Consider the following 25542-nt stretch of genomic DNA (forward strand, 5'->3'; position numbering starts at 1 on the left):
ATAATTCACTTCATTCTTGTCCTTATCCAGATGAGCTAGTATACAATGAGGTGCTTCCCATATTACGGGCAGTAACCTACATTTCCACCGTTGGATCAAAATCTAATCAAAGGCCTTAGATGAACCCGCCAAAAAAAGAAACGAATTTCGAATGAAACGGCATAGTACACATTTTAGAGACAGAATCAACAGTACTCAGAGCTACTTGTCGGTTATATACCTCTAGTCATATCCCGCCACGTGTCCCTTAATCCCCTATATACACTACCGGAATCACAGATACCATCTGCCCTATAGAATATCCCTTGTATTTTTCTGCGTGTTTTGTGTGAGGGCTATGGAGAGAAAATTACCTCTTCTTCAACCGGAGTTTAATGCCGGAGAAGCGTTATTACTGCCACTTATGGAGTCTGATGAAGCCTTCATCAACGGCATGTATAACGGACTGAGCTATCAGTCTCTGTTGAGTTTGAACCTCGACCACAGCTACTATGGCGAAGTGAAACCTTTTTCAGCTCACTCATCTAATTTTCGCCCTTCTTTCACCAATGATATGCTCTGCGCTGGTGCTACTGCTTCGTCTCAAATCCAGCAAAGTTCGGCGACTTTTCATGAGTTCTATTCTGGAGATTCTGCATGGCTTAATAAGAAGACGGAGATCAATCCCGATGCTGCTCAAAAGATGAAATTCCCAAAACTGGAACCAGTAACTGATAATCTCCAGTTATATCCATACAACAATGAGGTTGTGTTGAGTGAGCCGTTCAATTACTTCTCCAACGGCTTTGGATACCACAGTCTTCCAGATCTCCGTTGCCTCGAACAGCCAAACTATTTGGATTTCTCGTCATCGCTGGTCACAACAGAAAACCGAGTCGTCGAACCGGTGAAGCCTGTTTCAGAAGTTATGAGTAACCTCCTAAAAAACAGGCAGCCGTATAGTTCATCTACAACTCGATTGCGAAGGCAGAAGCTAAGCGAGAAAATACGATGTTTAGAGAAGCTATTGCCATGGGACAAGAAAATAGATACGGCGACTATGCTAGAAGAGGCGTACAAATACGTGAAGTTTCTACAGGCGCAGATTAGCGTCCTACAAAGCATGCCTCCGCTGGTAGAAGGAGGTGCTTCTTCCGATCAGGATAGAAATGGAAAAAGTACAAGCTATGGATCAAATCATGAAGCGAAGGCAATTAGCGTTTTTGGGACACTGGCGAGGCTGAACAGGCAGCAGCTTTTACAGGTTTTACTGAACTCGCCTGTTGCTCAGACCTATCTCTACTCAAAAGGCTGCTGCGTTTACTCCGTAGAACAGCTGGTTCAGTACAGGAAAATTGCTCAGAGAAACGCTTTCTACCGCCGATCTTTGTTTTTTTCCGGCATGCTCTCTTGAACAAGGCGATTCCGATTCTCAGGTGCTCATAGCTAATTTGGAAACTCCCCTCTTTTTTACTTTTTTGGTTGAAAAAACAGTGAAAGTTTAGGCCATAGTAGTAAAGGGAAAATCTGTAGATGTGTGAGAAATTGTTAACTGCACTGAACTATGAAGTAGTGTTAGTCTATTCTAAGTTTTGCTAATCATTACATGTAAAGCACGTGATCGCTATGAATTATCTTCAATTTCGATTTTTATATTAAATCAGTAAATTTTTATAAAAAATCGAAGTCTAAATATAGCATATACTCGTGTTCTATGAATTTCGTCATTTTAATTTCATCTGGTCAGCCTTTTTTCTTTCAATCATTGTTAGTAGCACGAAATTGGCCTGTGAACCTCAATGGCTATAGTTACATTAATGTTCAATTGCTCCACACATCCAATATTACTATAACTGTTCATTCATTGTTCAACAACAAACCGATTGTGGTCCCTGGGGTCCAGAAATGGTAGAGTGTATAAATACCTTACCCCTACCATGTTGAGGTAGAGATGTTTTCGAAACTATTGAGTGATCAGGATACAAAATTCTTGGGAAGGCCACTTGCCGGGCCTCTCTATTTATTCAAAGGTTAAGCCATTAAGGCAAATATACGACCTAATGTTTTAGTACCGTCTGCCAAATTCAACATCTCTGTTCTGCACTCTGCTCCTGAAATATGCAACCTACAAAATTGAACTGGATGCCAAAGAGTGATTATCATCATCTAGTAATGGTTACGATATGCATCTCCAGTGAACTCCTTGGACCAAAAGCAGTCGCAATCGAAACATGAAAAGAATTCATTGTTCATTTGTCGAACTCCCAAATGACTCCTTCATCATTTATCATTAGGGAGCAAATTAATTAACAAGAACAAACAAGAGAAGATCAGGGTACAAGAAAATTACAAGACAAATCAAACAAATAATTGCGGCGTTTGAATAGGTTTCTGAGTGTCGACAGAACTCAATTGAGTGTCTTAATGTCTTCTCTAGCATTTGTCAGATGGTTAGGCATTAAGACACCATTAAAGTGGATTTGGCTTTTGGGGAAAGCTTAACAAATATGTTTTCCTAGACTTTCAAGTTCCAAACGTGTGAAGGGTCCATTTCGATCTTTTGAAAAGTGTTTGCTCAAGAATGGATTACAAAAAAATAGATTGAATGGTAGATGAGGCAGAAAAGATAAGAAGCAAGAGAACAACTAGCAAGGAACCAATACACTTAAAGGAAGAACGATGCAACGTAATCAAACAATTAAAAGTATAATAACTCCTCTTCTTTCGTGTCATTGATACTAGATGTATGCTCCTCTAAAGTCAGCGTCAGCTAGTATAATGTTCTCTTGTTGGAACTAAGATCACAGAATATAGGTGCAAAAAAGGAGTGTAATTTGTGCAAGAGATCAGTTCCTGAAGAACTCTCCGAGATCAGGACTATGCTGTAAATATTGTCCTTTTGTCTTTGGCATCCCAAAAGGGCTTTCTGAGTATATTACATCCATATGAATCATTCTCAATTGCACAAGAAGAAAAAATAGAGTGGAAATCTTATGACATAAGCATTTACTGCGTCCAAACACATTAAGTCATTAATAATCTAACACCCAGATCGAAAGAATTGAGCATTTTCCTCTAGTATTTCGTTATCGTCTAGGGATAGACTTCTAAACATTACAACACAATACATGTCTCTTGAGATCCCAAAATAGACTCATGAAAAGGCTTTATATGCTATGTAAAAAACATGCTACTGATGCAAGCGCAAAGTGTAAAAGTGGAAACTGTATACATATACGCAATGAAATGTGATTTGAATCAAAGCAGTATATGATTACCTTTTATCTTCTTGTTGATCCATCCTTCAAGTAGCATTCCTGCACCAACACCTGCAGCAATAAATGACCCATAAAAGGCGATGGAGTATGGTAAGGATCTTCGTGGAAGAAAATAATACTCAGGCACTTGTCGAATCCTTTTTGGAAGCCGTTTCTTCACAGCTGGTACAACATTAGCCTCACTACTCTCCGTTCCACCCAGAGTTTTCCAGTCCATCTCTTTCAGTTGGTCTTTTTGCTGTTCCACACTCATTATGGGACCCTAGCCTGGTACCCTGTTTATAAATGAAATATACAAGAATTGAGATGGATTAGGGATTTCAAATTGCGGAAAGTCTTGTAACGCTAGTACATTACATCATCCGCTCATACAACAACACAATCGAAGATGGCTGAACAGTCAAAATAGTTTTTAGACTACCGGCAATTAAGGAACGTATTCCCAACCTATTCAGTGCACATGAATTAAACTCGTCTGGTGGAAATGAAACTATGTTCCTAAATGATATGTATAGCTTTTTTTCAATGACCGAGAAATCCGTCTAGAACTAACCCTTTGGGCCAACCACAGCCTGTCGAAACTCAATAAGATATGGGTTGCCCCTCTACCCTTCTCCACTGGGCTCGAACTTGTAACCTAGACACAAGTCCCTTAAACCATGGCAATTGAGCTAGCCCCTGAGGCTAAATGATATGTATATATTGACAATAAACAAGTGTTAGATTGTTAAGCTTCTCTTCTCATTATTATAAGCTTATTGATTCAGATTAATGAAACAGCTTTAACCAAAAATCTGGATATTCCAAGCCACCAGATAAATTGAACAAACAAAGAAGAGCAACTTCATTAATCAACATATAAGCATGAAAAGCATAAATGGGGTTTTCTGTTCTCACTAATCTTAATCTGTGTATTCTGTGAATTAGCAGAAAAAAGTATTAGGGTTTATGGATCGAAAGAGACATAGATTGATTGGGTAAAAATAAATAACAACTTACAGAGCTCGATTTCAATGGAAGCCAGAAAATCGCGAGGAGAAAGAACAAATTCGGCCTAGTTGTCGGGCCAAAACTTTGGGTCCGACTTTGTTGGATCCGTTTCAACTCAGTTTGATTATCCAAACGGGCCCTTAGGATGATATCCTTCATAAGGACCGGTGTTTAACTTTTTGCCATTTTAAAAAAAAAAGTTATGCAAAATTGCTAATAGTTTATAACAATTTGCAGAACTTGTGCTCTATAGAAAAATTGATTGGATTATGTTGAGTTTGATTGTGGAAGGAGAGAGATAAGCGCAACTATTGATTTTCAAAGTTCGAGTTGAATTTAATAATTGAAAATTGTTTTAGAAGGTACGATATCAAATTTGGAGTTGATTTAAATCAATTTTAAAATAAAATATATCGAAAAAATTGCTCGGGTGTGAATATTAGTGCCATGGAGTCATGGACTATGCCTCATGTTCCTTTGTAGAATCTGCTGCTTCTTTCGGACATGGTACATTCCTGTGTATAAAACAACACAAAACTAAATCCCAATTTGATATCTGAACCAATTTGGTCTTCAAACAATAACATATTCCACGGAATTTCGTTAGTAGAATCTAAAGAGGGTAAATTGTACGCAAATTTTATTACTACCTCGTGAAGGTAGAATCATAGAGAGATTGTTTCTAAAACACCATCACTCAAGTGCAACAAATCCATGTAAAAGGAGAAGAAAACAGAGAAACAATCGTAACAACTAATAAGGAAAGCATTGTAAAACATACAAGAAAGGAACATCACCAACAACAAAATAATGTGATGATCGAAACACAATAAACAACATATGATGAAATATATATAAAGCAAGAACTAGATGAATAGACTAGTACTACGACATACTCGGACAAGGCCTAAACCTTCAAACAACAAGACAACACTCTACTACCTACTAACCTTCCATCCTAATATGTGATCTCCGTCCACACCTTCCTATCTAAAGTGATCATGTCTTCGGTGATTTGGTCTCCAAAGTTAATGTTATTTGTTAACACCTTATCATCATAATTACTAAGTTCACAAATAAATATTTACAACTTTTTTTTAAGACACAATATCTAAACAAAAGTTATTGAATTTATCCGAACCAACAACTAACACTCTCCTTCCGCCCTAAGCATATACCAACGAAAACTATGAAACATAACCACATCAGAAAGTGTTAATATCTAAACAAAAGTTACAACTTTTTCAGAGTCTAATCTTATGAGAAAACTAACTTTTTAGTTGTATGTAAAGACTATAGATTCTTGCTTCTACCTCAAGGAACACTGATGCTAGCTTGTGCAAACTATATAAAATATTCTTGTAGATCTTACATTTATTCTTCCTTTTGATCCTTTCTTTTTCTTTAGCATCATGATCATGTGTAAGTGTTCTATTAATAAAGTTCATGAAACTGAGAAGAAGAAAAAATAATTAATAATGTTTTCTCAAATAGTGGTATCATTTGAAATGAAGTTTATTGTCAGTTTCAACCTTTCTATTAGAAAACATGAAATTAGCTACGGAATTTATTGGTAATCCCTAGCTAATCTGCTGCTAGATAATTCCTATCTAATTGAATTTGCATATAATCCGTAGCTAAATGGAATTTAGCATGGATTTATGTTATTTACTTACAAAAATAAAAAATTGTTGTTGATTCCTTTTTCCCTTGTAGTATTCAAACACGTAAATGCTTATTTTTAAAATATTTGTGGTGTGATGGATATAGCATATTTTCATGATTTCATCCTGATTCAAATTTTGGTATCGAAAAATTCCTCGTATGGTGCACTTCTCTCTTTAGTAAGCCTAATGTGTTGAATCCAAAATAATTAGGGGCATTAATGTGAGTACCGAACTCTTTAATAGGACTAATGTGTTGAATCCAAAATAGTTAGGACATCGATGTGAGTATCGAATACCGAAATGTATATATATACACATACATATTACTGTTTTAGAAGAGTTGAATTGAGTGAGCTTTGGTAGGAACAATTAGATAAATTACCAATTCAAAGTAATTCCCTATATATGTATTATGTACCTTAATTTCAAAGTCAAAAAAAGGCATTGAAAACTCACCAATTTACCTTCTTTTTTTCTTTTTTCTTTGCTTATGTGATTGATAGATGCCTAAGCCACATTATTATTCTTTACTCCTTAACTGGTTTATACCCAACTTTTCTTCTATGCAATTTAGGGAATCCAAACACAAGCAAAAAAGTAGGCAAAAAAGCACAAACAAAGCTACCATTGTAAGGACAAAAGAAGCTTTTCTTAAAAGCTAACACAGATACTCCATTTGTTTCTTTTTAGTTGTCATGTTGCATTTTGATATTATAAAAATAAAATTTTAGATATTCAAAAACTATATGGAAAATACTGTATATTACAACTTTTGTCACATCACTATGATTAAAAAATACATTTTAAATTGTTAGTCAAAATTCATATCATTTGACACTCGAAAAAGGAAACTATAATAATTAAAAAAGAACAGAGAGCGCGTATTATTTATACTATCAATAAAAAGTTGAAAACCCATTACATTAAAGTTCACTATTTATACTATGGTATATCTTATGTAAATTCAGCATTTTCTTGTATCAAAGTGCTTTTACTCTTTTCATATCCCAGAGAAAGAGGGGCTACATATAACACAAAAAATTACGTACATTTTTTGTGTTGAAGATACTTAAAAATTGATGAGAAAATGGCTAAATTGTTTGGTATTTTTGTCTGCTTGTTGATTGTGGCCTTAGACTCCATTGCTGGCATTCTTGGAATCAAAGCAGAAGCAGCTCAAAACCAGGTACCTACTTTATCTCTTTCAAACTTCATAGATCAAATGGTGATGACAGGTTTTTCACTAAAGAAATTCAATATCTACTATTTATACATAACGATGACTAAGTTTAACTCCTATTAACCAATATATAGACGTAAATATATGGCACTTGAGTCTAAATCAACCCCAAAAGCTAGTTCATGAAGCGAGGTTTATCCAAGTTCATATAAAGAGACCAATTTCTCATCCTCTATTGATGTGGACTTCTTAACCCTCCCCGCACGCCTAGACCTCAACCGGAGTGTGAACACTTATAATGGGGGCCCAACATCGGTGAACAACAAATTGGGATGAGTCTGACTCTGATAGCATGTAAAGATATGACATTTAGGCCTAACTCAATCCCAAAAGCTAGCTCATGAGGGAGGTTTGTCCAAGTCCATATACGAAGACCAATTTCCAATCCCAATGGACTTCTTAACAATATAGATCACCTAAAAATTATGTATAGGTAAATCATTCATAAAAAGTGGTACTAGTAACTTTTAAACATAAGTAAACTAATTACTAGCTATAACAAATTAAAATATCTAACAATGTAGAAAAATTGTTATTGATTTTTTTGTTTTGTGTTTGGGATTTTGGAACAGGAAAAACATCTTCGATTGTGGTTATTCGAATGTAAAGAGCCAAGCCATGATGCATTTGTACTTGGTGTGGCTGCAGCATGTCTTCTTGCAATTGCTCATGTTCTTGCTAACCTTCTTGGTGGCTGCAGTGTTTGTGCTACTGATGACATTAAGAAAGCATCACCAAGTAGACAACTATCAATGGCTTGTCTTGTTTTCACATGGTACCTCTTCAACTCCTTTGTTTATCAAAACATGTAACGTGGAAAGTTGAAATAAAAGTGTTGCCAAAAAATGAAAAGGGGTCATTCTTTTTTAAACAGACTAAAAAGGTAAAAAGATCATTCTTTTTTAAGCGGAGAGATTTTATTTTTTTTTGTCCTTTTCTTGTTATTTACTTTGGTTTATCTTACAATGAAATGTTTGAGGGTTTTAACAATTGCTAAGAAAATGGACCTTAGCTCTAATTTTTCACGAGGTGAAGATTGTTCGAGATTATATAAAAAAAAACATGCAATGACTCATTTCTTTGACTAGATATGATCAAACATCATGCTTGTGTTAAAAGTTGGACACAAAGTAACATTTGGGCCCAACATGAGATAAACCAAAGATATAGATGTGTTTTGACTCTATGTGTTTAAAGAAATGAACCGTAACCTTACTTAACTAAAAAAGCTAACTCATTAAAAATCAATGAGAACAAATAAGATCATATATTTTCTCTACTATTTTATGATTTTGTTAATTAATTTATTTTTATTGGTGTAATATCTTGAAGAATTTCTTGTTGGGTTAATTTGTGTTCTTTTTTTTTACAGGATCATAATGGCAATAGGAATGGGACTACTGGTTATAGGGACAATGGCAAACAACAAGTCAAGAGCTTCCTGTGGGTTTTCACATCACCATTTTTTCTCAATTGGTGGAATCTTGTGTTTCATCCATGCCATCTTTGCTGCTGCCTATTATTCTACTGCCTCAATGCTACTTGCCCCATAGTCCAAATTAGGAGTGACAATTAACGGGTTCGATAAAATATCTGATCCATCCATATTCAACACAGATAAAAAAAAAAATGATACCTTTATTTAGATTTCGAATTTATGCATGCTTATCGATCTACCTAGATCTTTGTTTTATTTATTTTTTGTTAATTGGGCCTGTAATGTAATGAAGATGTTTTGGTACTATGATTGTGTTGTAGACAATATTATTGATAGTCCATGTTCTTGTGTTTTTGACTTAGCATGTTATTAGCCAAAATCATTTGAGCAGCACTTTTAAGTCTTGTTAATAAAATAATACTCCCCTCCGTCTCATTTTATGTTGCACCGTTTGACTTGACACAATGTTTAAGAAAAAAAAAAAGATTTTTGAGACTTATGGTCCAAAACAATCCATAGATATTTGTGTGGTTGAAAATCATAGTAAAATAGGTATTTAAAGAAATTGTTTCTAACTATAATAAGATGATTTTTTTTGGGACGGACTAAAAAGGAAAGGGTGCCACGTAAGATGGAGCGGAGAGAGTACGAGATTTTAATTAAGTTTTCTAATTCCATTTAATTCAACTGAAGTTAAAAAAAGAAAGAAAAAATAATTGTAAAATAGAGAAATATGTTTATGAGACTGCTCCTTTAGTTTAGGGCTATAGTGACTAACGAGATTGATATACATTTTGGACTAATTTGGTCCAAAATGGCTCTAACACAGAAGAGGATGATGTCCATTTGCGTCGCAACTAATTACAAGAGATGTATCTAAGACCACACTAGATTGTATCAACAGAAAATATATCCATTTGCCCTGCAACAGATTGCTCATTATCAATGGGAAGGATCTGATCATTTGCAAAGAATCGAACAGCTGCTCAGAAAGCACGAGTACGTACCTGGGGTGTGGCTATGGTATGGAAGAAATGCATTTTCTAGTGTTTGATAAATAAACAAAAATATCATATGAGAAGGGATGAAATGATACATATGGAAATTGATTCCCTAGTTCGATTAGGAAAATCCTTTTCCTCATTTTTAAGGAACTTATTTTCCGAGTGAAGAGTTGAAAAACATATTCCTCTATGCCAATCACACCCTAGACTTATAAAGAAAATACAGGATTATGCTCTGCATGTATGAATATAGAGCGACAACATCAACCAGCACAATTGAAGTTTTGCAACTGCAAGCAAGTGGGAAATATGTATCCAAGAACATCTTTCAGAGCTAAAATTGTTCCATAAGATGGAGCAATGGTGCATAATGGAACAATTTAGATATCTATTCAGAGTCTACCTCGAAAATGGTACGACAGAGAGAGAGAGAGAGAGCAACATACAATTGAATTAGGAGGGCTAACAAAGTGCAGGTAGCACATAATAGAAGATAAAGTTAGATGGCTTCCCCATGTGTACCTCCAAAATGCACTGGTTTATAGGTTTGGCGACACAATAATTAAGATTTTTATGAGGTGAATTGAGTCACATGGAGAAAAAAGTTTTAAAGAGATCTATTTGAGTGATGACAAACAGTTGCGATTAAACTAGTAAGTAGATACCATAAAGAGATGAGTGGGAGATTTAGAAATATCTTAATTCGTCTTTTAAGACCTAATTATTCAGTATATGAATGGCAATGGACCTGAACAAAACAAACGGATATTGAGAATTCATATAACTGACCTCAATTGTCATAGGATTGACATATAGTTGATCGAATGATGATAAATCCAAGCGTGTAGACACGCACACACATATAAAAGGTGTATGTGTGTGCGCATTCATGCGCTGCAGAATATCTTCACTAGGAAAGAATAGAGAATCAGCAGTTAAAGGAAACACCAAAGAAGCAGCGCCAGTAAGAAAATTTTCTATCATAATTTAAGTTCTTTTAGATATACAACAGGACTTGAAACCTCTAGGATTGAACAACTGTCTAGTCAGGAAACAACATTGCACTCTATACCAAAGGAAATATCTAGACGACAATGTAACTATCCCCCACCCAAATCAATTACATGAACAACAATTGAGGACAAAGTGGATCAACATTGCAAGGAGATAACAAGTAGGCCAAGGACAACACAAGCTACAACAACTTGAGAAAAAAGTGAATCAACACAAGCAATAAATACTGAGAAAGATCACATTTAAATATATTTCCATCTGGAATAGGAAATGACATATTACAAAGGACGAACCAGAACGTCTCCAGACATTCCACTTCAGCTGTTCAAAAGCTTGTTTCCACCATACATTATATGATAGAAATGTGTAGGCATTTCATTGCAACCCCACAATAGGGCCAATCACTCCATACCACACTAACATATATAAGAAGCAACACAGCGGATATCATCCAAACCAGTTCACTAGTAGAGCTAAATAAGCAATAAATGTATGAATCAACCTGAAAAACTAAATCTACTTAGCGGACTAAACATAAGTTCATCAATGCGAGAAGAAATTATCTTGAGAAACAATATCTAAAACTCCACAGAAACAGTAGCAGAACTTGCAGCATCAAATAGAACATGATCCATCAGCATCTAGTTACCTCTCATGGCATCAACCACCAATCTGTAATGCTCCGCAATGAAATCTAAGCGCTTCACCATCAAAGCAGCTTCATCATCCTCTAGTTTCTTCCACTTCTCCTCCAACACTTTAGCCTTGTCGGTAGCAATCAAACTCATGTTCTCCTTCAACAAACTTGAACCATTCGGATACATAGTTTCAAGTGATGCAGCCAAACGTGGATATTTGGACTGGAAATCCTGTTGATCACCCTTAACTATATCCTCCTTAACCACCTCTTTTACGGCAACCTTTTGCTCTTCTTCCTTCTGTTTCTCGTCATCCTTTGGTTTGCTCACTTTAGCACTTTTCTTAGGCTCGGAACTCTTTTTAACCTCAACAGTCTTTTTAGCTTTGCCATTAGAGGCATTGTTAACATTATCCTTAATTCCTCCATTACTGGTTCCTGGAGCGCCCCAAATCCTCTTTGAGTGCTCAAAAACCAGAAAATCCTGACCCTTTGTGAAAACTGGCTCTTCACCATCTTTCACATTAGTCAAAAATTTCTTCTTTAACCTCCTTACCTTGTCACTAATTTGACTCTTGGAAACTTCAGCCTGCAACTTTCCCCTGATGAATTCATGAAAAGCAGACATGTCGGCACTAGGTTCCATACCTTTTACCGTCTTGTATTCAATAATCCCTTTGAGTAGAGCAAGCTGGTCGTCATCGCTCCAAAGACTCCGAGGAGTAGCAGCAGACTTTTTCTCCTCTTCTTCTGCAATCTTGGGCTTCTTCCTCCCTTTCTCTTTCTGGGCCTCTTGAGGTCTCTTTGCTGCTGGTTTCGATGGGGTAGCAGCTTTAGCAGCAACATTCGGCTTAACGGTGAAGTCCGATGCAGAAGGGGAAGGCAGAGAATTACCCGATTCCGCTTCCGAATCGGATCCTGACCCATTTTCGCTTCCAGACTCAGAAGAAAATTGGGGCTTCTGTGGTGTCTGAACTAGTTTTTGAGAAATGGGTTTCTTCACAACTGGATGGGCTGGCTTGGGTTCTTCATCTTCTTCAGTTTCTTCCCCTGATTCTTCTTCTCCTTCTTCCTCCCTCGATTGTTGTTCTTCTTCTTCCTGGGATTCCTCCACCAGTTCTTGTTCTTCAGAGGACGATGCAGAAGGAGGCTGGTCTACTAAGCGGGATTTGGTTTTGGGGGTCATTGTTTCTGCAAGCAAGAAGAGAGAGCTATTCGGCCGTCAGCTGTGTCTATGGTGCGTGTTGAGACAGACAAAACGATGAAAACTTTGTGTAGGGTTTTTCTATTTATACAAAAAGCCAACGTCTTAATCGATTGCCGCGCCTTCTACAATTGGACGATTACTTTCCCATTAGACATCTATTCCACGTGAGTTTTATGAGTAACACCATTACCATTACTCACATATCGAATGGGGATGTTCGGAGGATGACGGAGCAATCACGCCATTTCGTGATTTTTAATTGGAAGAAATCTTTTTTTAAAATGTGATTTGTTGTTTTCAATCAAATCCATGTGATTTTTTTTTTTTTTTTAAGAATATCAAGTACGGAAAGTTATGAGGAATTCAAGACGGCCCTCCAAATGAAAAGAAATCAATTACACAAAAATCAGTTCAAATCCCACAAAAACCTCAATCTTCTTTTGAGTCCGGAAGTGAAAATGGGTCAAGATTCGAATCGGAAGCTGAATCAATCGTTCCCTACCTTCCCCTTATGCATCAGACTTAACCGTCAAGCCGAGTAGTCCTGCAAAAGTTGTTTCCCCATTAAAATCAGCAACGAAAAGGCCGCAAAAGACCTACAAAGGGAGGAAGAAACTCAAAATTAGGAGGAAATAAAATCAATTGTTACTCATCGCAGTCTATGGAGCGATACGACTAGCTTACTCTATTCAAAGGTACTGTTGAATACAAGGTAGTAAAAGGTATGAAACCTAGTGCCGATATGTCTGCTTGTCATGAATTCATCAGGGAGAAGTTGCAGGTTGAAGTTTCAAACAGTCAAATCAGTGACAAGGTAAAGAGATTAAAGAAGAAATATTTGACTAATGTGAAAGATGGTGAAGAGCCAGTTTTCACAAAGGGTCAGGATTTTTTGGTTTTTGAGCATTCAAAGTGGATTTGGGGCGCTTCAGGAACTAGTAATGGGGGCGTTAAGGAGAATGTTAACAATAGCACTAATGGCAAAGCTACAAAGACTGTTCAGGTTAAGAAGAGTTCTGAGCCTAAGGAAAATGGTGAGGAACCCAAGACAACCCCTCCAATTGAGAAGAGACCAATTACTAAAAAATCAGTTCAAACCCACAGAAATCTCAATCTTCTTTTGATTTCAAAAGCGAAGATGGGTTAGGAGGATTCGAATTCGAAGCGAAATCAGGTCATTCCTACCTTTCCCTTCTGCATCACACTTCAAAGTTAAGCCGGGTGTTTCTCTAAAAGTTGGTTCCCCATCGAAACCAACAACAAAGAGGCTGCAAAAGACCTAGAAAGAGAAAGGAGGAAGAAGTCCAAGATTGCAGAAGAAAACGTATCAATAAATAGAAAAATTTATAAAATTACTTACCATATCTTAGATTATGTATATTTTGAATATTAATGTCTATTCCTTAATTTTTTTTGGTCATTTATGTATTAATTGAAATGAGATCTTTAATTTTTATAGATCGAACATTGAAGTAATGATATTATCCTATTAGGCTGAGGAAATCCGACTCACTAAAATGTGGTCATACAAAGCTCAAGCTAACCGTAGCTAATGTTAAGGGGGTGGGGATGGGACCCGGAGAAAGGACGCCCGACTTAGAACTTAGCCCCTTGCCTTAATTCTTGATTAGTATAGTGAACGAGCTAAATGGACCAGATTGAGTTATAGGTTGGATTTCATGCTCTTTTAATTTCTAATAATAGCATTGACATTTACATTTAATAAAACCAGTTGTTGCCAAATTTTAAAAATTAGTTGTTGCTTAAAAATAATATATATATATATATATATAAAAAAAAAAATTATTTTGATATGTATATATATATGTTTGAATAATATTTGCTAACATTATTTTCAAATTATTATTGTATGTTAATTTTTTTTATTCAAACAAGATATATGTTTTGACCTTTTGCATGTCATTATATGTTTAAGTAATATTTGCTAATATTGTTTTGCAAGTATTGTATTATTTTGAATTTGAAAATAAAACTGAACTTCGTATGTTAATATATGTTTAAGTTATATTTGTAACACATTTTTAGAATTAGTCTATTGTTTGTATTTTGGAAATAACATTGAATTTTGATATGTCAAAATATGTTTAAGTAATATTTGTTGATATTATTTCTAAATTATTTTATTTGAACAAGACAAACAAATATCACTAAAAAGAAATTCAAAAACTCAACGGGCCTTTTATTTTATGAATAGCTAAATTGTAAAACTTAATAGAAAACTGATAAAATTATAATATTTTTTTTCTCAAATTTCATAAACTTAAATTAGGAAAAGGAGATTCAGTTTACACAACAACAAACATATTTTAGAAGTGGGGATTGGAGAGAAAGGAATGCACAGTCTTATTTTTTAAGGGTAAAGAGAATGTTTTAGATATATTCCGAATTAAATTAAGCATATCAAATAATTCAAAATTTGATAAAAAAATAAATAAATATTTACTTTCATAAACTTTTCAATTTAAAGCTTAATTGGGTTGAATGTTGACTATATGTGAAATTTTGAGAGTTTATAACTGCTATTTAAATTTTCGATTTTAAATCTACATATTTTCAATTATTTGTTTCAATTTCTCTATATTAATATTAGGATAGAGTTATTCAAAATTTTAATAATCAATATCTTCATATGTTGGAGACATGAAATTGATTATATCAATGGAACTCCAAGTGATATTATATTTTTAAGTTCTTCCTCTTTTTGTAGTTGTATGTTATTCATTTATTTCTTTATTTTGATCTAAAACAAACTAAAATATTTATGACATTGCTCCCCTTAAGTATATGTTTTTTTTAGCTGCTTCCTTTCTTGGTTAAATGCAATTTTTATGCCATAATTAATATTAAAACATTTAACATATCTATAGTCATTATTAAATGTACCACATATATCTTTTATTGTTCTTCCATCAATTCAACGTGCTAATAAAGATGATGATAAAGTTGATGCAAATATTCTCTATAAATATAATGAATTGAAGACATCTCTAAGGATCATAGTTACTAAAAACTTGTCTTTGGAAATGAAGTCATAATAAAGGTTATATTTTTATGAACAACTTTCACATATATCAAACATAAAAAACAAATTTGTATGCTATAACTATAGTTTGTATAAGTGCGTTTCATAACAAACTTAAAGTTTGTTATAGAGCATCAGATTGTATAACTCGCTGGCTCATCTTCAGATTTGTATAATTTCGCTGGCAGACTATTTGTATAAATAGTTGTCAGACTCTCATTTGTATAAATCGTTGGCAGCCTCTCAATTCAATTTTATGTGTTTGTATATCTGCATAAAATTTGAATTTGTATACAATTGAATCGAAATAAAACGTTTGTTTATCAAATCTCTCTCTCTCTCACTTTATACAAACATAAATTATACATTGTATTTTGTATAATCCGTGTTTTTATAAAGCGAGAAAGAGAGAAAGGCAAAAGAGAACTAGACATGGAAATATTTGTATTGTATAATTATAAGTGTATAGGACGAAGATATATGTATTTGCATGTGTATATACAATTTTCTCTCGCTTTATACAAACAGAAACACAATTAATACATTTATGTTTGTATAAGTGAGAGAGGAGAGGGAGAGACTGGCAAGCGAGATATGGGAGAGGGGAACGAAAATATATGTATATATACAATTTTCTCTCGCTTTATACAAACACAAACACATTTTATACATTTGCATTTGTATAAAAGCGAGAGATGCGAGGGAGAGACTGCCGAGAGTGGCGAGCGAGATTCACCAGGGAGACAGGCGAAAAAGCAACAGTTTGCTACGGGGTACAATTAAATCAAACTGTGGTTATGACATTTAATTTGAATTAATAATTTTCTATTATATACAATTTTCCCTATTTTTATTATATGCTTTTAATCGATTTTTTATTTTTTTCCACAAGCACCTTATGTTGTCATTTTCTACAATCCGAAAATGTAGTTCATTTAAGTTTCTTTAATCTTATTAAGATTTTAATATTTCTTTAAAAAAATATTTTATGATTTTATAAAGAATATGAAAATTTATCGGTGTTCAGTTGATCGTATGTATAATTAAGGAAGATATCTGCCTTCTCGAAAAATTATAATATATACCACATATCAAAAAGATAATATTTTAATTTGGTTATGAAAGAAGTCAATATTGTAACAATATTTGATAGTACGAAATTAATTGAGGATTTTAAAAAAAAATTATTAAAGAAAATTATCAAGCATTCAATGACGGGAGGGAGGCTCCTGCATAGTCAGAGCACGTCCACATCAATATTTTGAGATGTCAACAAAAAGAGTCGTATCAATGAACATAAAAATTTATTAAATTAGATATAGTAAATATTACTGCAATTTATATATATTTTGATATGAATGTGTATTCCGTAAATATTTTGGCCATTCATGTATCAATTGATGAGATCTTTTGTTCTTATTATAGTTGGAAAAATGATTTTTTACATTTTTTTTTATGAGTTACATCAATATTACTATTTAATATTACTATTTATAGGTGGAAAAGGGATGGTTGGAGGCTGACATAACAATCGCGTTTTGGTCCCTTCTAATAATATTTATAGGGAGGTAACCTCTTTTTCATGGTGTGATTGATCATTTTAAATTGGGCATGTGTTTATTATATGAATATGAAGAAAACTATCGAACATTGGATACAAGAAGGGAGGGTCACGAAAAATTGTCAAAACACATTCTCCATTATTTTTTATGTCGGGATTACTTGTAAAGTTCCGACATTCTGAGATGTCAATAGAGAGAGTCCTACCAATAAGTATTTTAAAATAAAATAAAATTAGATATAGTAAATCTTATTACATGTGATATATACTTTGAAAATGAATGTCTATTCCTTAACTTTCTTGGCAATGTATTAATTGAATGAGATTGTTAATTCTCATAGTTCAAAAAATGCTTGTACATTACAGACAAAATGTCATAGTCTCATGAAAAATGGGTGAAAATCATTTATATTTTTAATTTTGTTTTAAAAATTAAATTATCTCCCCAATTATAAATAATAGACACGTGATTTTAAAGAAGTAAAAAAGAAGAAGATAAAGATTGATAATGTAAGGATAAAATAGATATTTGAAAAAATCAATTAGATTAAAAGGGCAAGAATGTCTATTGTACAAAGTTGAGGGGGATGAGATTTTAAAACAAAGTACGAGTCGTAAATGATTTTCAAACAAAATAAATTTGGGGGTAAGGGGAGAAAAAATGAAGAAGTTTCGGTAGCCAATCAATTAAGCTACTAATATCCTCTCCCACCTCCAATCCCACAATTAAAAATGCAATTTAAGACGAATTGAAGTATTTTTTTACCTTTATATTCTTCTTATCTCCATTAGCAATAATGCAATATTATATTTCTAGGGGTTGTTTGATGGCTGGTTAGAAAAGAGTTATTTGTGTATTAAAAGGAGTGTAAATTTATACGTTGTATAGTAGTAATGCATGAAGTGCGTAATTCGTAAACATACAAACTTTTCAAATTGAAGATGACAAGAATATGTTCTAATTACTATTTCATAAATTTTATTTATGCGGTTTATGTTCTAATTTTTCCACCTCAACCTAAAAACATGAGACCTCAAAGAATGTTGAAAATATATGTTGATTATGAATATCCTTCTATTATTAAATATCTAAATCACAATAGTTTTACAATTAGATTTTCTGCTTGCCACTTTGATGAATAAATTTTCAATAGTAGGGGGAGAAAATAAGTGGTGAGAAAAGTAGATAGATTGAAATGAATAATCATTATCTCATTTGGATCCCCGTCCAAATCTATGTGAACAAGAGGTTCAAAAAATAAATTATTTGCAAAAATATTGCAAATCAATTGTCAATGCATTTACTAATTGTCTGGGACCAATGCTTTGAAACTCTGAGATAATAGATCCGTCCTCTATCATTCTCCACTTAAATATCAACAAAAACAATTCAAGGCTTATAAAGAAGGGATATCCTTAGAAATGCTATACGCGAATCCTAATACTCACAACTTCAAATTTACAGAATTATAGAATGAGCAGTAGACAGTTGTAGACCAAAGACGATGAAAGTTTAGTATAATAATGAAACATATGAAATGTAGTAAATATCATAAAGGCAGATGTTAGTAGGAATTGCAAAGCTGACGGTACACAACTTGGTTTTGAAAGATATGACACTAAAATGTTGTGCCAAGTTGAGTGTCCAGCAGAGAAACAAAATGGATTAGAAACAGATGAATTAGCAATCATGCATCTTGACCAGAAAAAGAAGCTGAAACTAGAAGAATGCAACTATACAAATCTGGTCTAACTTCCTTTATATACTAAAAATAAATTAACAAATATTAAGGAGATTTCAGTACCATTACCATCTCGATATTTAGATAGATTCTTATAGACAAAGGTGACAACAAACATTGAGAGGTAGTTGTAGTAGACCATGCAATAACTACTATGGCATCTATACTATAGCCATTCATCCTACCGCTAGCTCTAGGGCTCTAAGAGAGCATTGAAGCAAAATGTCTAATATCCAAGCCATATTTAGCTCCTAAGTACTCCGACACCTACACATCAAAACAGCAAAGTTATAACTCATCAGCCCTGTTTGCCTAGTTTCACAGAAACTGATTTATACTTCATAAACATACCTACCAGACAGCTATGGGCTTGAGCTCTCGTCATCTGAACTAGAATCGTGCATCTGTTGCTCCTGGATTGCAGGAAATAGTTGTTTACGTATGTCTGGCAAAGACTTGGGACAAGATTCTTGGGAAGGAGATATTAATGCCCCTTTTCTAGGAGTCTTAACTGGAAATTTTGTTGAGTTCCTCACCACAGTACATGCCTTGTTTGACATAATCAAGAAATCACTAACGACTGAAAAGAGACGCAAGCCTTCGTCCTTCCCTGAATTTCCATGGAAGTAATCCCCTGTGCTCTTAACCAAAGACATGATCTTTTTCTCTTCTTCTAGGATGCAAGTAATCTCCTGTTCTGCATGTTGGATAAACTTTGTGAGTGGATCACGAAACTTACTTTCATCCTCCAAACTTATCATATCAGCGTCCAGAAACTCTTTAGTTTTCACTAGTGGCTAACTAAGCTTCATTACAGCTGAACTTAAGTTCTTGCCATCAATAAGTGAAGCTTTTATTACATTCTCAAACTCGTTGCTTAAACCTGAAACCACCTGAAGACCAAGGTTACGGTGATAATCTGCCGACTCCTGAGCATTATCCTCTACAAAATCTTCTGTCTGCACACTGGTAGTGCTTCGGTTCTCTTTTAATCTACTTGCTGCTCTTAATCCATCAGATCAAATAATTTCCTGAACTACAAAGTTCAAGAGTGTGGTCTTTCCATCAGTTCCTTTCACATCTGAGAGTTCCAAAAGTGTCAAAGCTTGAATGCCTGTGCACCATCATTCATGCTGTTGCCAGTTTTTAGAACTGCTTCAAGAAGTTTCAGGAAGAGTCTGCTGTTTCTCAGTTCTTTAGATGCGACCTGCAAGTCACAATGTATAGTTGGCAAACCACCAAGCAGAAAATCAACAGATAAGAACTGATGCCAAAGAAGAATAACAAAAAAAATTCACCCTAAACTGCAACCATAAAAATTATAAGAAACTCAATATTTCACTCTTTACCTCAAAGGTTGTGAAGGACTCTTTAATGGAAGAAACTTCTTCCTGAAGAGAACATATGAGCAGCAATGCTTCCATCCATTTGAATGCAAATGGAATTGCAACCATGGACTCAAGAAAACGTTCAACAGGACCGAGCGGAGAAATGTATCCAGCAAATAATCAGAGTTTGCTGCTTCCATCCATTTGAATGCAAATGGAATTGCAACCATGGACTTAAGAAAATGTTCAGCAGGACCGAGCTGAGAAATGTCTCCTGCAAATACTCTTGAGTTTTAGTTCTCATCTGTTGTTAGTGCCATCTTCAAGAGAGTTCATCTGAGTTCAGGAGGCAGCTCATTACTTGATAAGAGACTTAAGTAAAAGAGTTAAGCTTCAGAATCTTCCTGATGAAAATAATACATAATTGAAACTGTACAAAATTTGCAAGATCTAAGTTGAAGTACCAATTGACGTCAATCCTTTCACGATTTAATATTAAATAGCAGATAAGATCGGTTGTATGTGGCAAGGTACATCAAAATAAGGGAATTTTGTCATCGTGAAACTTCAATATTTTCCTTGGGATTGTGTAGAACATCTTTTAAAAAGCAGTGTATCAAATAAGTACCATACCAAATGTACATGATTGAAGTAATACCATAGTTTTCCAATTAACTTCATGCTCTACAAACTTTGCCACATTTAATTTTGCAGGCTGAACTAGAACATTATTTTCAACATATCCAGTTGTAACAAAATAAGCATATGCTATCATTCAAAGAGTACAAATTCATCTTACTGGTCTTCTCATCCCTTGAAGTTTTTGTGATTGGTATCTAGGTGATCGTTGGCATGTTGCAACACACGTAATGAAAATTTTAGATGGGACTTTTTCTTTCCCTTAAACACGAGTAAATACAGCAAGTGCGGATGTTGAGATACTGATTTAATTCAAATACATGTTCACATATCTAACAATGTTAAATGGAAGCGAAAGTTGGGTTGCTAAGGTCCAATATATCCACAATCTGAGTGTTGTAGAAATGCGATTTTACAAAATTTGAAAAGATTAAAATAAACACATCTGACAGAGAGGCCGAGCAGCACGTGTAGAGGATAAAATTAGAAAAAGTCGACTGAGATGGTTTAGCATGTCATACATAGACTCCCAAATGTACTGTTTGCAGGTGAAACAATATGATAAATTCAGGCGTCAGAAGAGAACAAAGGTAAACCGAAAACCATATGTAGGAAAGTTATCCCTATATTTTCTCAAAATCAATGCGAACTTAGCTAAGAATAGAACAAAATGAATCAAATCACGCGTATAGTCTATACGTGATACCAACTAGTCGGGATCATATTGATGTATATTTACTCAGGTGTTTGCCAAGAGCCTATTAGTTTTGTTAGAGACATATATATCAACGTAGGGTCAATGTGAGACGGACAGTCCTCTAGTATTAGATAATCCAAAAATTATCCTTCAAGATAAAATATTTAGTCCTGGAGTGAATTAGACCAAAATGGAATTTCTAAGAGGATTCATACAGCCACCATAGGGAGAGAGAGAGAGATTTACCCTCATCAAGAGCATCATAAAGTTCTTCTGTTGTCACATTTAAGGCTTTGACGAGAATTGCTAGATTTTGTGATTTCTTAGGATCAATAATCTGAATGTACTGTGAGGTTTGATCAAAGGATGAGGAAACTTTTATATGATCATCTTTCCCTAGGTCTCCTGGTATATATCCAAACAAAGAATCCATCATCTCCTCATTCAACCTGTAATAAAATTCATTAATCAGAATGGTAAAAACAGAAACAGTTAAACTCCCGCAGGAGCAAAGTGAATAGCAAGATCAGTGCGAAGTTTACTGGAACGAGCCGGCTTTTATTTCAAACCAAACCATAGAGTGGTCAGGGTTAGCAAGAACCTTCTCCCAAAAGAATGGTTTTTAATTTGTTTTGGGAGCATCAGATTCACCCAATGAGTCACTTCCCCCAGTCTCAGAAGAACGTCCTCACTGATGTGCTCCAAGAGGTAAAGGCTTTGGCAAATTACCAGGTTTTGGTGAATTAGGAGGGCAAACTTTTGGAGGTGGAGGTGGGTTCGGAGGAGGTGGTTTAGGAGGAGGAGGTGGTGGAGGACCAGTAGGTGGAGGTGGAGGTGCAGATTTTCCTGCAGGAAGCGGTACTGGTGCATGTGCATTAGCATTCATCTCAGGTTTTGACAGTTCCGCGTCTGCTTCGGAAGATTTATGAGGATCAGCATCATTTACAGCTGATGCACACTTGACATTTAGAGAAGAACCTGACAATACAAATCATACCAATTACTGAAATGTAATGAAACAGAATGATATGATGGATTATTTAACCATCATGATAAATAGCAGCAAATAAACACCTGCATTCGAATTCAGAGGCTGTTTCCCATCCCTTTTCCTATCATTTGGAGCTATTTCTTTCTTTTTCTTCTTTACACAGAATATCAACACAGCTAAAAAGGCAATTCCTGCAACGGAACATCCAGCCACAGCTGCAATTAAATAATTTCGATGCTCTTGATTAATTCCTGGAAAATTAGGACCATTTTGTGGTTTATCTGGAGGATTAACAGGCAAAGGCTTAGAAGAATTGGTGTAAGCTCGAAGTTTTGGAGGCTTTGCAGGAGGTTTTAGAACTGGAGAAGGAGGCTCCACAGCTGGAGGAGAGCTAGTGGGCACTTCAATAGAAGGAACTGGAGCATAAACTGGTGATACAGTTGCAGGACCTGGAGATAGAGCGAGGGTTGGAACTGCTGCAGGATGTGGAGAGGGAGCGGGAGACAGAACAGTTGCAGGGATTGGAGATGGAGTGAGGGATGGAAGAGCACGTATTTTTGGCAAAAATGGTTTCTTTCTTTTTCTCAGAGCCTGTTTTTTGGGCAAAAATGGACTCTTTTTCTTAGGTACCTCCTGAGAACGCTTGACAATTGTGAAAATATCTCTTCGTAATTGCTAAACCTAGTACTGGATGCATCGTCACTATCAGGATTGGAAGATTTTTCCTTCTTAAGCACTGCAACAAAATCTGCTTCTCTCGGGAAGGCAAATCTTCAATAGCCTTTTGTAAGGTTCTTTTTCTCAACAAAGCTATATCCTGTTTTAAGTAACTATAACTTCCTGTGACTGTTTGTTGAATATAATATTCCAGAAATTTTGCAGCTTCAGTACCCTCTTCTAACTCTTCCCTGCAATGAGTCCATACTAGTAAGTTACAGTATTCTGACAAGGCAAAAATTAAGTTAGAGATGTGAGTTCCGAATACCAACATAACATTGTTTTGTGAATTTCACTATGATGCAACATATGCTTTACCATCTTGCATCTTTTGAAAATTCAAATTTGATGGCCTTATTATAGGCACAATGAACCAAAACATCCAACAACTAAACTGGCAGCATTGAAACTTGTTAGCCTCTGTAATTGAACTGTCCGAATCCAGATACAGAGAACTGGATTACAAAAGTGTCAGAATGTTTTTTTTCCTTATTCTAGTTGGAAAAGGATACAAAGTAAGAAATTTTGCTAGATAAAAGCAACAGCTTGGGAATAGATTTACATGCTAGGCTGGCTTGGGGAAACAGAAAGGTGACTCCAGTTTTCTTGCACAATGATCTTCAAAATGCTCGTGCGAGGAAAAAACCTTTGATGCAATACAAATAGGTTGAAAGCAATAGGTTGAAAAGGTTACCCATTTCAGGAAAACAACGTATTTAAGTTCCAAAGTGGAATATTAGAGATATTTCAGCTTATAGATACAGATTCAATTCTTGTTTCCTATGAACCTCCAAATTTCTGCCATTTTACAACTAATAGCTTAGTCTATGGACTTTTTTTTGTAAGGTAATTTTGTATTAAAAGCAGTACTTAGGTAGTACTGAAAATTTTTTTTACAAACGGAATAGCTATTGAATATACCAGATATGAAACCAATGCTAAATGGTGACTAGGACATCTAGGACTGATTCAGTGTCACTAGAATACAGTTTAGTACACCAAAAACAGAAAAGCAAAATGCATTTTAGCAATATCCTGTACTAAACTCCTCCTGTCCTCAAAACATCTATCATTTCTTTCCTTCCAAATAGTCCACCAAATACATGATGGGATGATCCTCCATCTCTCTTTGTTTCCTGCACCCGCTCCTGCTTCCTCCCAGCTAAAAAGAGGGTCACCAATCTTGTTTGGCATTGTCCAGGCTATGCCTCTGAGATTGATGAAAATCTTCCATAGTTGATATGTAATACTGCAGTGTAGGAACAAATGGTTTACTATCTCAGCTTCCTTTTCGCAAAGGAAACATCTAGAGCAGAGAGCAATATTCCTTTTGATCAAATTTTCATGTGTCAAAATTGTTTTTTAGCTAGAGCCTAGAAGCCAGGTGAAACAAGATACTTTGTAAGGTATCTTAGTTTTCCAAATATGCTTCCAAGGCCAGTTAGTAATATGTGGCTCTACCTGGTTCAAAATCCTATACCCTGAGTTGACCTTATAGGTTCCACTTACATGTCCACTCCACCATAGGCAATATGCACCTTCTTGCAACCCTTGAAAACAATTCTCCAACTGCTTAAACAGTTCTGTAAGTCTAGGTATCTCCCAATCATTCAACATTCTTCTGAATCTAAGGTCCCACCGTTGTTGTGTCCACATCTCGGCAACTGATTTATGTTGGTCTAAGGCTATAACAAATAAATCTCGGAATATGTCTTCAAGGCTCATTGTCCCAATCCATTTGTCTTTCCAAAAACCTAGTCTTGTTCCCATTAACCACTCTGATGTGGGAGTGATTTTTGAGAAAAGTCCAGTAGCTTCTGATAGTCCTCCAAAGATTGATTCCATATGGAGTATTGACCTCCTTGGAGACCCAACTGTCCTCTTCCCCATGCTAGCTCTTTATGGCTCTGCTCCATAGTGTTTGAGGTGCCTGTGAATATCTCCAGAGCCATTTAAGCTTCAAAGCTTTGTTATGATGCTTCAAATTCCTAATTCCAAATCCCCCTTGTCTCTCCTCTTGCTTCTGATGATTTCCTTCCACTTGACTAGGTGAAAAGCTCTTTAATCCTTATTCCCTTGCTAAGGAAGGATCTCCTGACCTTGTCCAGCCATTGAATGACTCTAGGAGGGATTGGGAATAGGGAAAGCATTAAGTAGGCTAAGCATCCAAGACAACATTAATCAAAGTGAGTCTACCTCCGAAAGACAAATACTGAGATTTCCACCTTGTCAATTTCTTCTCACACTTTTCCACTACTGAGTCCCAAATTCCTTTGGATTTAGATTATGCTCCCAAAGGCATACCTAAGTATATCCAGCCACCACAAAGGTCTCCAATATGTCGGAAAATTTCATGCGACCATAAGTGAA

The 25542-nt window shown here is 35.1% G+C and overlaps 3 protein-coding genes and 3 pseudogenes across 3 annotated transcripts; 3 read left to right on the forward strand and 3 right to left on the reverse strand.

Moving 5' to 3' along the window:
* Window positions 1-102: 102 nt before the first annotated feature.
* LOC125876698 (transcription factor LRL1) lies at window positions 103-1608 on the forward strand. Its single transcript, XM_049557926.1, has one exon. It carries the CDS (start codon window positions 338-340, stop codon window positions 1391-1393), a length of 1056 nt encoding a protein of 351 aa, XP_049413883.1. The 5' UTR covers window positions 103-337; the 3' UTR covers window positions 1394-1608.
* Window positions 1609-2015: 407 nt separating this feature from the next.
* LOC125876703 (uncharacterized) lies at window positions 2016-4428 on the reverse strand (annotated as a pseudogene).
* Window positions 4429-6909: 2481 nt separating this feature from the next.
* On the forward strand, window positions 6910-8941 carry LOC125876514 (protein DESIGUAL 3-like). The gene is made up of 3 exons (XM_049557709.1): window positions 6910-7100; window positions 7727-7929; window positions 8527-8941. Exons 1-3 carry the CDS (start codon window positions 7002-7004, stop codon window positions 8705-8707), a joined length of 483 nt encoding a protein of 160 aa, XP_049413666.1. The 5' UTR covers window positions 6910-7001; the 3' UTR covers window positions 8708-8941.
* A 1889-nt stretch (window positions 8942-10830) lies between these two features.
* LOC125877734 (STOREKEEPER protein) lies at window positions 10831-12639 on the reverse strand. The gene has a single exon (XM_049558967.1). It carries the CDS (start codon window positions 12431-12433, stop codon window positions 11252-11254), a length of 1182 nt encoding a protein of 393 aa, XP_049414924.1. The 5' UTR covers window positions 12434-12639; the 3' UTR covers window positions 10831-11251.
* A 39-nt stretch (window positions 12640-12678) lies between these two features.
* On the forward strand, window positions 12679-13660 carry LOC125876211 (STOREKEEPER protein-like; annotated as a pseudogene).
* Window positions 13661-19159: 5499 nt separating this feature from the next.
* LOC125876212 (formin-like protein 3) lies at window positions 19160-25062 on the reverse strand (annotated as a pseudogene).
* Window positions 25063-25542: the final 480 nt, after the last annotated feature.

Source organism: Solanum stenotomum, chromosome 9, assembly GCF_019186545.1.
Source record: "Solanum stenotomum isolate F172 chromosome 9, ASM1918654v1, whole genome shotgun sequence".
NCBI classification, from domain to species: Eukaryota; Viridiplantae; Streptophyta; class Magnoliopsida; order Solanales; family Solanaceae; genus Solanum; species Solanum stenotomum.